Source organism: Apteryx rowi, unplaced genomic scaffold, assembly GCF_003343035.1.
Source record: "Apteryx rowi isolate R43461 unplaced genomic scaffold, aptRow1 scaffold_49, whole genome shotgun sequence".
NCBI lineage: Eukaryota > Metazoa > Chordata > Aves > Apterygiformes > Apterygidae > Apteryx > Apteryx rowi.
Genome location: NW_020450749.1, coordinates 2477529 through 2490511, shown reverse-complemented (window position 1 = coordinate 2490511; position 12983 = coordinate 2477529). Strand labels below are relative to the sequence as shown.

At 43.8% G+C, this 12983-nt stretch overlaps 1 protein-coding gene across 9 annotated transcripts in view; it reads left to right on the top strand.

Annotated features, from left to right (window-relative positions):
* TSPAN32 (tetraspanin 32) overlaps nt 1-12537 on the top strand; it is a 45471-nt gene extending 32934 nt beyond the window's left edge. For all 9 annotated transcript variants that reach the window (XM_026079014.1, XM_026079012.1, XM_026079017.1 and 6 more), the window contains 4 exons: nt 4439-4540; nt 6033-6125; nt 7774-7857; nt 10498-12537. In XM_026079014.1, coding sequence (XP_025934799.1) covers nt 4439-4540; nt 6033-6125; nt 7774-7857; nt 10498-10593 — 375 coding nt within the window. In that variant the 3' untranslated portion in view covers nt 10594-12537. The remainder of the gene's footprint in view (nt 1-4438; nt 4541-6032; nt 6126-7773; nt 7858-10497) is intronic.
* The last annotated feature ends 446 nt before the right edge of the window (nt 12538-12983 follow it).

The window sequence follows — 12983 nt, the reverse complement described above, 5'->3', positions numbered from 1 at the left end:
CTGCTGCCCAAGCTAAGGGATGGGGCACATCTGTGGTTTTCTTAAAGCATATTATTAACAGTACCAGTATAACCACTCAAACTTTAAAAGGCATCCTCTTGCTGAACTAAGAGCAAGCACCCTGATTTCCCCCCCCAACACCTGGCATAAAAACAGAAGGAGACAATTATTTTGAGGCAACGGTCTGAAAGTTGCTCTTCAGTGGAGTATGTGATGGCAACCTCTTGGGGACAGCAATTTAGCCAAAACAGTGAAGCACTCCAATCCTCCACTGTTATGTCCCAAATCAAAAGGCAATATAGGGGTGAATGTGTGTGTCCTGAACAAAACGTCCCCAGCTTCATAACCTAACCTTGCTTGCATCAGGGTACTGTCTCCTGTTTTCAGACTTTATTTTTTACGTTGTTAGACATGCATGAGTTTGCATGCCACTTCGGTCTGGATAGACACTGCCATGCATGACTGCTGTTCCAGAGCCTGGTTGCAGCTCTGGTTGCGAGTACACCATCCCCAGCAGAAAAGTTGCTAAGAAAGTGGTGTATTAGTGCAATTTTTTGATATGTCTCCTGTTGTTAAACTGTACCTCTAATACGCTCTATGGCATAGTCTCCTGTGCAGAAGGAAAAAGCCAGTGATAAATRCTGAGATTTAGTGCTTTGTATCTACCTCCGAAATACTTAAATTAGAAATCTCTCTGCATCAATCTTTGAAAACAAACTGCCACATTGTGTGAAGATGTGCACTTTTCTCCTTCAAAATCATGTGATCTAGCAAAAATCAGAAAGATGATGTGGATGAACTACAACCACTCTTTAAAAAATGGCTTTATAGTTTGATATTCCCTTACCAGGATCTGAATATTGCCCTACCAGGATCTGAACAGCATATTCAGATAATAGCTGGATGTAAATGCTAGATATAATTGCTAGATATAAATGCTGAGAACAACTAATCAGCAAATTGTACTCTTGGGCTTGCCTAGACACACGTTTTAAGAGGAAATTATGGCTGTAAAACACTTTCAGTTTAATCCTTTGTGCTTTCAATTCTTGGAGGCTGCTTTGCAAAATGAAACATCAGTAAATAACTAAGAAGCCCGCTCACAAGTTAGCTCAGAAATAGCATGCGATTCCAGTCTGTATTAGTCATTACATATCTGGAGATTATGCTTCCCCCACTGTCATCACCATCACTGTTTTAGAGATGATGGTGAAGTAGTGGCTGCTCGCAGTCTTGTCTTATTGTTTCCTACTGTTGGAATTATTTTTTGCCATAACTTTATTACATAAGCCTTGTTCCTTGAATTCTTTCCTCTCCTCTCGTCCTTTATACCTTGCAGTAACATTAGACATTGCCTGTATCTAGATCGTAAGCTTCTTTGGAAATAGATTTTTGTCTTCCTGCATTCTGTAAAGTATCACGCATAGCTACATCACTCACTGTACATATGGTGTATAGTATGCTATACAGTAGTGTATAGTATGTACAGATGACAGAGAGGGAAGGAGTGCAAGTAACAAAACTCTTATTTCATGAGGTAGCAGAATGCCAAGCAATGTAATTCCCAAGACTGTAAGCTTTATCCTGAGAGTCAAAAGGTTGTTTAGAAGAGCAAAGATGATGGGGCAGGTAAGTGGCAAGGAGCAGAGGCAGCATTAGCTGCCCTCAGGTAGGGGACTGAATCTAGACCCAAGACGGACGTGTCATCTTGTGTCAGCTGCTTTCTCTGGCTAATGGCTTTAAGAATTTTTGAGTCAAGGGGAGCTTTATGGTTAAAATATCACTGGTAACTTTATCTGCAGCACTCAGCACGAGTGTCTGTTTCCTTGGTTTCCAGCGCGTTTGGAGAGGGACGTTCCCACACATTTCTGCTGGACAAAGCCCAGGTGCCTGAGTCCTTCCATCTTTCTCTGGATTACTGGTGCCACATGTTAGCTCATCTGTTGGTTGGCAGATCACTGAAAGCGATGATCTTTGCTGTCAAAGCAAGGAGCAAACATTCACCCTCCACGTCCAGCAGGGCTGACCTACCCTGGCAGGAGAGATCCTCTCGCTGTTTCATGCCACCATTGGGGACGTGTGGCAGCTGCTGTGGGCTGTKGGTGCTGGCCACCAGCTGTGCACATCTGTACAGCTCATGCTCCCCTCCCCAGCTGTTTGCATGCAGCACGAGCACCTGGGGTTTGGGGACAGACCTCAGGAGTTAGACCAAGTTTTACTATTGGGACAAAACATTGACAGGAATTGACTTGCCTGTGCTTGCAAGTCAATCAAGCCCTCTTAAAAAGCCTGCTCCAAATTTGAGCCTTTTTGAGGGAAATAAAGCATCCTGAGCTAATGATAAATATGAAAGGACAAAAACTGCACATGAGCACCATTAACTTACTTAAATTTGTATATATGTAGTGACAACACAAGTAGTTTTATCCCTGTATTTTACACTGGAGTTGGGCTATTCAGATGAAGCTAATAATCTCTTGGATTAGGAAGCAGACTGCTTTGTGTTCCTTCTCCTTCCTCAGAAACACAAGGCCAAAAGAGGAGGTAAAAAAAAAAAATTTTTTTTTTCATTATTCTCAATCCAGTTCTTCAGTGCAAATGAAAACTTTCTTTACTGAACCCATTTGTTTAATTGCTGTTGTTGGAAAACCTGCTTCATGGCCTAGAATAAGTTAGAGGAGTTTAGATATTTTGTTTTACTCAGGTTTCAAGTCTGATCAGAGCAGAGGAAGGACTGTCTACAAGTCTGCTAGTCTGACTTTCCTGCTAGCCGTTCCTGTTGTTGATGGGCCTAGACACAGGGTTATAAAATAACTAGCCTTTCTCCTCACCCATGTAGGACAGCTTACATCATGGACCTTGGTATGATGGATTTTTTCCTTGGATCAGAATATCGTCCTGGCGGTTCTGTGCCTCTTCCTTCATCAGACCTCTTGTTAATGAGCTGCTAGATTGCTCCTGCCCCACCTACTGTGTGACTTGATTACTCTGCGAAGAGTGGCAAAGCCTCCCAGGGAGATGCTGGCTTTGCTGCAGATAGGAGCTGGTGGATCAATCAGAGGGATTACAATTTGCTGCCTAGTAGCTCTGAACGTGTACGTGTTGGGTGCTCGTGCTGTTGCGTTGCGTGCCCTTCTTGTCCTCCATCTCTTCCTTCTGCATGCGAAGTCACTGCTGGGCTATGAATCTACTTTAAAAGCCTCTTGTAGTGCTACTTAAACCAAACACAAAACTGCCAAGCCCCTCCATTTCTATTCCAACATTGGAAAATCTTCTGATATGATACTTGAAACTAGACATTTACTCCTGCTGACATGGGGGAAAAGTAAAATTCAAGTAATCTTTTCAGTCCCCCTCCTCTCTCCCCTTCTTTGGATATTATTAACCTCTGTTAGTTCCCTGCATTTGGGACAGCCAGGCAGGAGAGAATAATATTACAGTAATGGCTATAATCATCTCAGGTGACCTGTGTTTCACCTCCAAGCTGTTAAGAAGATGGCACAGAGTGTTGGTTTTTTTGCTAGAGTAATTTGTAAGCGCAGCCCCTTAAGACTTAACTGAAAAGCCTTGCTGAGAGATGGGTTTGCTCCAAGAGCGCTTATTCCTCCCCACACTGCCACCTGCTCTTTCTCATTGATTTTCTGTTCTAAAAGCCAAGCGTTACCTTCAGACCCACTCAATCGATATTGATAAGAAAGCAAGTGAAAACAAAAAGATTTTTTTTTTGATTCCTGGTGCTGAAGGCAGTTGTTTCTGTTGTGGGTTTTCTTCTTTTTTTTTTCTTTGAAACCTGAGCAACAGTTGGCTGGGATTTATCAAGCTGAGAGTTCTCACGTTTTTGGTAAATATTTAGAATCTGATTTACCACTGAATCAGTCTGTTACTTGGCTCTTTGTTCTGCAGGAACTCCACTCTCGCTGGGATAATGCTATCCATCTGAGGTGCTCTCACCTTTGTATTTTAGCATCTCATGGTCACAAATGCCTGTCCTCACAGTGCCTTGGCAGGACAGGGAAGTGATGTTGTCCCTGCCTTGCCAAGGGAGTCGGAGGCACATGGGTCATCTGAGTACTACTTCAGTCTAAATCCAAAACTTGTTAAAAGCTCTGTTCATGTTGTCGGGGTCTCACCAGCTGACATGATGCCAAAAGGTCTGTGGGTGGCACGAGGTGGTATGCATGCAGCCRTTGTGTAGCATCACAGGTTCTCTCGAGGGACTCGGTGTGTCGTACGTGCTCCTTGAGGCATGGTGGATCTTCTGTTAGCTCCAACTTCTGCATGATGATTGTTTAACAGCACTGCGGTAGCCTCCTCTCCTGCATGACTTCTTTCACTTTGCCTGAAAGAGCTTCTGGTTGGGATGTGAGAGGAGTGTATTTCCCTCCAAAGATGACTGTGGTCACCGTTTTGTGTGTACAGATCTCTGCTTTCATCGCAGGTGGAAGACAGCATGATGGATGTGTATGACTTTGTGTACGAGGAGGTGAGGAAGAATGCCTCCAGCTTCAGGAGGCAGGAACTGACTGCCATCCACGAAACAGTAAGTTATCTTTAGCCTTGGAGAAAACCTTGCTCTGGAATATCTTTCYATTGCTTTSAATAGGCTGTGGTTCAAGCCCATGTTCTGTTCCACCAATGTTGTTTTTCCTTGGGAACAGGCGACCCCTGCTTGCTGCCAAGTCTGCTTTTCCCCTTCTAGACACTTCCTAGGTTTGACCAACTGGATTATCAACAGGAGGGAAGGATCATCTATTTGAGTGTTGCTCTGGTGTGAGATCTTCAGAACTTTTGCACTGTAGCTGATATTGTCTGTCTCAGCAGGCTTTTGCCATGCTGCATTCCTCCATATCTGTGGTGTGATAAAGTGGATATACTCATCTCTGATGTCCACAGCCAGGTATAGAGAAGGGGTGAAATTCCATATGATCCAGCAGAAATATTTRGACTTGATTATCTCTATTTACCTTTGAGCATATTGCTGATGAGGACTAGAGAATACATGATTTTTGTGATGTTAGAGGCTGCTAGCAAGCTCCCAAGATTGATAAACCGAGGATGTTGTCTGTACAGGGAAGTTCTCCGTAGTGCAGTGGGTGGATCAAATTGACTGCCCGGAGCACGGGGAGGAAGTTTCCCCTCAAAGATTGCAAGATGAAATGGCACAAGATGAGCGAGGATGTCTCCTGTGGCGAGAGACCCATGAGTCCTCCACAGACAGCTGAGTAAAGGAAATGCCATCTCCTTACGCAGCAGGGCCTGTTTGGACAGTGAGATCATGTCATGCAGCAGGACTGGAAGGAAAGGTCAGGTTTGCTCACTTGTTTCCACACTACTCCCACACAAATCCCTTTATTTTCTGTATTTTCTTAATTCAATGTAATAAGTGTTTTCCAAAGCTGCTTTCATCTGTGCTTCTCAAAACGCAGTTAAGAGCAAATATTTTTCATTCTAATGACATCAGTGGCCCCTTAGAGACACTGCCAGGAGCGTTAGTGCTTCTTGTGGGGAAATTAAGGCCCTGGGTTATTAATACACCCAAATTCACCTTTGGAAAGGAGAACCAGGCAGAGTACCTAGCTTCACCAACTGCTTGCTTTAGCCACTTTAATAAATGGATAAACAGTCTTCTTTTCTTTTTTCCTGGCTCTAAGAGGTCAGCTTCACAGTGGGTGTTGCTGGGCTCCCCCTACCCCAGCCCATAGCAAGTGCTGGAAATAAGAGTTTCTGCATTGCTGTTTTTTTGTTGGTGGTTGTTTTTTTTGTTTGTTTTTGTTTTTTTAGAACCACCTCAGGAGTGACTGGACTGCAGCCCTGGAGAGGGCCGGGTGCTGGCCCTTCAGCTCTTCTGAATTTAACTTCTGTTGCTCTGATTGTTAGTTATGTACTTGCATTATTTGCTCTGCAGAGCCCTGATTTTTGTAAAATCCTGGCAGAAAGGAAGGTCCCCTGTCGCTGATGCGGCCGGCTGCAGGCATCTGCTGGGAAGGGAAGTGCCCAGATCATTACCTAACCGAGCGGTCGCTCTCTTTCAGTTCCTGTGCTGCGGGAAACACTCTCCCTTCGGAGAGATGGGAGACGTCGAACACAGGACGTGCCCGCCAGGGCATGCCGGGGCAGCGGAAGAGGTAAGGAGAAAGTCGGTCCTTCCTTCTTACCTTCTGTATGTGCAGAGATTATGTGATATCACAGGCATGTGTCTGATCTCAAAAACCTGCTGGACTTTCCATGCGATGCTAATTTCTGAGGCTTAAAAAAGTATTCCCCTAACAGCAAAGTGTTGGAAGTGCATATAGTAATTGTAATCCCTTTTCCAAGGGCATTGAACAGGTACTTAAAATGAAAAAAGAAAGTCATAAATAAGGGTTGTTATGTCCAGCAGTAGCTTCGTCAAGTACATTTCATTCCTTTTTTTTGCAGTATCCCAGTAAAGTGATGGAGAAGCCACCAGTATTAGATGATCTCTGTACTGAAGTTATAAAGTAGACTTTATACAATAGATTTGCTCAGAGTATGTTTTTTCCATTGGAGTAGTCAAATGAATTGAAGTAGCTAAAGCTGCCAGCTTCAATATGTATATTATTCCTAGGAAAAACAAAACGGTGTTGCTACAGCTATACAAAAACACCCTTGTTATGCAAAGATGTCAAGCGCTAACGCAACACTGTGATGTTTAGGCACACATCAGCCTGCAGGGTAGCATTTCAAAATACTGTCTCCTGAGAAACAAATTCTCAAAACAGGGTGGAATTGAGATCAGATAACAGGAAGGAAGAGAACAGCAAACTTGACCACTGTGTGTTTGACTCTGTTCACCGCTTCTAATTTTCTCTGAATTTTCTCTAGTTGCTAGCTGGGGGAGGTAAACGTGAAGACACGTTTTGCAGCCTGCGGAACCGCAGGATTTGGTGGTTGCAATGCATTTACTCTTCAGCATTGATGCCGCAGCGCCACGAGCGCTCTTACCCAGCTCGGTAAAACACTTGATCAAGGCCATGCTTTTACATTTTTTCAATGGTTCTCTTGACTTAGTGGTTGTCTTGGAAGTCTAATTGGACTACAGTGGAGCCACTGGCATGCTTAAAACTAATACCCTTTAATGTTCATGACACCTTGCAAAATTGAGCTATGGTATCTTTGAAGAACATACGTCATGTTATGGTGTGCTGCTTTTCCATGTTTTCATTTCACTCCTTCCATTTTTCGGTGGAGAAAATGTTTGTGCTTGAGCATATTTACCTGTGCACGTGCTTCCCACCCTCCCTCCACCCTGTGTCTGAAATGCACTATACTTTTTTTATTAAAAAAAAAAAAAGCAGCATACTGTAGCAATGGAAAATATACTGTAGGTATTTATCTTCCCAAGTTGCAGAGCAAAGGAGAGGTGGTGTTCCTCTGGTCTGCAAATGGACCAGCCCAATTCTGTAGGACCCCTCTTGCCTTGATTTCTGTCCCAGTTCATACAATGTAATGGTACCAAAATTCACATGATGCAGGGGACAATACAGAGGAGGGTGCCTGTTATTGCTGCCCTTGCTCTCATCCTTACTGCTTCTTCAACCAACCTCACTCCCGTTTCTGTCCTTCGAACAAACGTTGCCTCTGTGATAGAGAGCCCCTGAGAGAGACTAGGGGCCTGAAAGTGTGTGCTGGGGGGGTTTTTTGTTTTTTTTTTTTTCTTCGTTCTTTTGAGGTCATGTTACATGCGGTCAGGCAGTGGAGGATGAATTCCCCAAGCTGCTGCTGTGCTGTGACAGAGTCTCTCTCTTGTCTCAGGATTGCCTCCAAGAGATCCAGGACTTCCTGAAGAAGCATATGGATTTTGTCTTCGTGCTCCTGACCATCACCATCTGTTTCGTGGTAGCTATGCTTATTCTTTGCTTTTCTAACCCAGAGGGGCAGACTTCAGGAGGGAAGTCGTATCCTAAATTAGCCTCCAGAAGCTAGGATTTGGGCGTCTCACTCGGATGATTTCAGAGTTCAGTGGCAGAGAAATAAGGACTTTGTCACAGAAATTAGGAAAGAGCCATTGCCTGTCTTGTGACAGGTGCCAGGCTGACAGCTGGATGGATTTCTCTGCAGAAATAAACTCATTGGACTCTTTCTGCCAAAACTAGGCATGACGAATGGGAAGGGGGAGCAGCATGGGAGTGGACTGCAGCAGCATTTGAATTTCATTCACGTGGGTTTCACCCTGCAAGCGAGGGATTGCACAGATGCTTGCGGATCGGATAAAAAGTCAGCAGCAATTGCAGGAAAGCCCGGTCYTTCAGGAAATGTGGTGCCGCCTCCTACCTAATGCTAACTGGCTGCCTCCTAGCCAAGACTGAAGCCTCTCCATGCAGCAGTAGCTCGAAGCCTAGAAAGCTTATGAGCACTAAGAGTGGAGAGTTGTGCAGAAAGGGAAGGTCTCTTCCTATTACTGAACCCAGCACAGATGTGTCTCTTGAGCAGCTGGTGGGTGAAGTACGGGCTTGTAAGGAGCAGGCTACAAGGAAAAGCAGAGCATGTTGTCTTGGCTCCCAGGCACGGCCTTTGAGGTAGGATCTTGCAGAGGGTCGTTTTCAGAGGCTAGCCTGGGTAGAAAGGGCATCACTCATTCTTTACTGAATTTGCATGTTTTTGGGGGGAGAGAGGAGGGAAAGGGAACTGAAGTGCTGCAATAGGAACATGTACTTTATTGCAGAAGTCAGAGCGCTCTGTGTGGGCAGTTTGTTCAAGAGCTGGAGAGCAACGTTCATAAAACAAGTCTTGTCTTATGTCTACCAACTGCTTGGCAGATGTATATCACACTTTACCTCTCTGCAAGGGCCCTACTCATGTAGTAAAACACACCAGAGAGGAATACCATCCAGGAGACTTGTGTTTTAAACATGAAGTTAGTTTTTCTTCTGCTGTAATACCTCTGGGCCAAATTTTTCTGACTAAACATGTATTTAGAGATTGTTTTTTTTTTTTTTTAAGTACTTCTATCTGCCTTGTCATAGTACACAGTGTATCTAGGAGTGGTAGCTTTACCCTTAATCCTGCCGATTAATACTCCCAAAAGGTTATCCTAACTCTATAAATGCTGTGTAAAAGCAACAGAGAGCCTTGAGCCAATGACACCTATCTGCTAGGTCCTTCACCAAACAGTGGTTTGTCTTTTATTCCATTCCCATTAGAAAGTGGCGGGAATACCAGGTCTGAGTTATTCTTGTCGAGTTGCTATGTTGGAAGATAGAGGTGGGTATCTGCAGAGAAATTAGTGTATTTAAATATAGCGCAAGAGCAGCACGGCTCATCTGTGGAGCTCAGATAGATTAGAAGATTCTTCTTCATCTAAAGAAAACACAGATCAATGAAAACTTATGGGTTTTTTTATACTGTTAGTAATAAATTAGGAAGACCATCAGGCAATGCTATATGTAGCAGTCTGATCTAGCATATTTCTACTTGCACAGAATTGTGTGTTCATATAAAACTTTAGTATTAAGGCTTTATTGACTGTTGGTGTAGCTGAGCTGTTTCTCAAAGTCTTCAGGAGGCACACCTGATGCATAGTGCAAAGTCACCTATGAATACCTGGTGTTGCCTTCTAGTTTTTCTTGGGTATGGGAGAAACTTCACTTCAGCTGTGTTCCCACAAAAGTGGGAGCATGTTTTTTCACAGCTTGATGCTGTAGCCAGATAAGGTGACTGTCTTTGAAGTACAGGCCAGGCGGGAGGAAATCTCCCCGAAGCTCTTGCCATTGTGATGGCAGGATGCGCAGGAAGCGTGCGGTGACTGGTCTGGCTCTCCTGATGTCACCGTCCCTCCAGCTAACAATGAGCTCCTCGCAGATGTGCCCAGGCCGCGCCGCGCTCCAAGGCGCGCTCGCCTTAAGGCAAACTCTTTTTTAGAGAGCGCATTGTTACAGCCCTCATCACGCTTCCCGCAGCAGCCCTACCTTTGATAAGTTGCCTGTGTAAATTCCGATGTGTGATCGGACACCGCTGCACAATTATAGACACCAGTCAGCAAATCGGAATATTACAATGCAAAGGAAGTATACTGTCTTTGTGATACTTTAGGATCATGCACATGCATGTGTGGGTTTTTGTTTGTTTTTAAACCCCAAACAATATATGAGGATTTTTTTCCCCTTTTATTTTTACAAAAGGCTATTATAAGATATATGTTTGTTTGCTTGCACAGAGGAATGTTTTGTGGCAGGAATTTGAAATCTGAATTTCCTGGCTGCTTGTCATTTTTGGTATTTTTAGGCCTGAGTTTGAGCCATGCTGTGCTAATTCCAATCAGATGCTTTAACCACATGTTTTTTTTCTTTCTGTCATGTTGGAGTTAGTGTTCGCCATTTTTCTGAAAAACAGCTCTTAACAAAAATGTGACATTTTAATACATAAGTTCAGAAACGCTAAGTGAACTAACAGGCTATATATTTATTTTTTTCATGCAGCTGATGCATCATAATTGGTTCAGTATTTAACTGTTTGCCTATTTCACTTATTTGCTTTTAGGTTTATGGGATGATTCTAACTTCATTCCTCTGCTTCTCCATCCACTTCAGCAACAACCTAGACCGGAAAGGCAAATACACTCTGCGAGAAAGGTAGAAATCTGTCGACCTGACTTCCCCACTGGGTAGAGCCAACTCTTGGCACAGGAAGCTGCCTGAAGTCGTCTGCAAAATCGCCTGAGGAGGTGTTGCTTGGGGACAGGAGGTGGGACGTGTCACCATTGTTCAAGTTACGTGTCTCCCTTTCCAGCACTCCTAGCTGCTGTGCATTGCAAGCTGATCACTCAGGATGACGCTTTACAGAGTAGCATTACCACATCTCCTTGGAAAATGGGCAAGGACAAAGGGACACGCACACCTGGGCTCAGGGGTACAGGTTGACTCACTGGGTGTGTGGGAAGGACAGGTTGTAACTCAATGATCGGGACACAAACAGCCTCTGAGTCAGGATGTTTAAAAAGAAAAAAGAAAAAAAAAAAAGGAAAAAAAAGCCCAGCAAGCCAAAATCACAGCCTGAACCAATCTGCCCGATTCAGACTCTTCTTGTGCTCTCATCTGAGCAGTTGCCAGTTTCTTGTGACCCCAAAAGATGTAATGTTTCTAGGAAGATAGCTTTGGATTGCAGCCCAGGACAAATCTTTTGCTGTCAGCAAATATGTTTACACTAAGTGTGGCACTGCTAATGGGAGATGTGTTCTCCAACCTGGACATTCTTCATTATTGACTTTGGGCAGGTTTCTAATAGTATTTAGGTATCTAGGCATCCAACAGCCATTGACTTTTTTCCCTAATTTCTTCCCTAATTTCAAATATTAGCAGACTTGTGAAGTTCTTGGTATAAACTAGAAAGAAAAATTAGAAAGCAATGCATGAATTTTAAAATGTACAACCAGAATAAGGACATATCGCTTCTCCTTTTTAATGTTATACACCACCATTTTTGATTCTTAGGATTCAGTCCATCTCCTGGAGCTTGATGTTACATCGGTTTTGTGTTGGTTTGTTCAACTTATTGCTTTAGTTCCTTATTTATCTCTCTTCATTAACCTACCATGCTGTGAAATACAAAAGGACTTTGATACTATGTATGCACAGGATTTGTGTTTAAAATCTGTGAGAGTGGGACTGATCTCCAGCCAGGTTAGCAATACAATGTCCAGCTCCACATCCTCGTTGCATCTCTTTATTGATAATAATTTTAAATAGAAATTTGAAAAGTCTCAATCAACGGAAGAACTTGACTTCTCAGTCTAGCCAATCTGATGGCTTCCTGTTGTGCTTTGCCCTTCTTGCGAAGAGGCAGAGCCACTTCTGGGCTGAAAACCGTAATTGCGATAGCCATATCGTTCACAGCAGACTTTCTGATGGGAACTAAATCTATGGGAAATGGTTTTTGAAGTAACAGCAGCTTTCAGAAGCTCTCCTTCATTGTGGCTTTTACCCATGGAAAAATAGTAAGGGGCAATCGTTTTAGAAATAAATGAGAAGACCCCAGTGCTGATGTTCAGGGCAATTTCTGGCCCTCAAATGTGGACTGCTACATATGTAAAAGCAGCAATACAGCCTACAGTACCTTCCCTAACGTGGTTAGTATTTGAAGAATGTTGCAAACATCTTGCATGGGGAAGAACTGCGTTAAGGGAGAAAGGGCTGTAGGTCCTTATCCGGCTCCCTGGGAATGAGCAGAGTTTCACCACTGACTTTGCTGGAAGCAAGATCAAGTTCAAACTGCTCGGAAGCATTACTCATGCTACCTCCTGGCAGTCACCAACATGCCTCTGTCTAGCAGGGATTTAGCAGTAATATGCTTACCCTAGCAGCTGCACTTGYGAATGTATACCCGCTTTCTAGCAGCAGGAAAAGGTTCAGGGGKGTGTGTGTGTGTATATATATATTTTGAGGATATCGTTCTCCAGAGATGGACAATCTCCATTGTGAGCTCTAGCTGTTATTGTCAAGGCTAATGCTATTGTTATTCCGCAGGCCAGCTGGCAGCTCATGTGACTCATGGCTGTTTCAATAAAAATGAATTTCTTGCGAAGGGCTGTCCGTCCTTCTCTTTCTGCAATGCACAAGGCTGTCTGGATTGCTTGGGTGTTTGAGTAATGAACAGTTGTCAGTGATCCTTTCAGTGCTGGGAAGAGATATTCCCMGCACAGCTGGCACACGCCTGTCGCAGAAGCGTGCCTTAGCAGCAAAGACGGAGATGACTGTATTGATCTTTCTGAGGAAGAGGAGCCCACCAGTTGGAGCAGCCCCTTGGCTGTTTGTCACTGACCTCATCAGCCTCCTACCACCAACAACCGGCTAATGTGAGAGCAGTCATGTCCTTTGCAAGGAATAATGCAAGCAGAAGCAGGAAAAAAAGCTCAAGGACACACTTAAGCAATAAATAAAGAGCAGAGTATTTATATAAAAGGAATCTCTAACACTTTGCTTGGAAACTGGAAGAAAGGCATTTGATTAGGGTCGTTTCGGTGCTTAAGT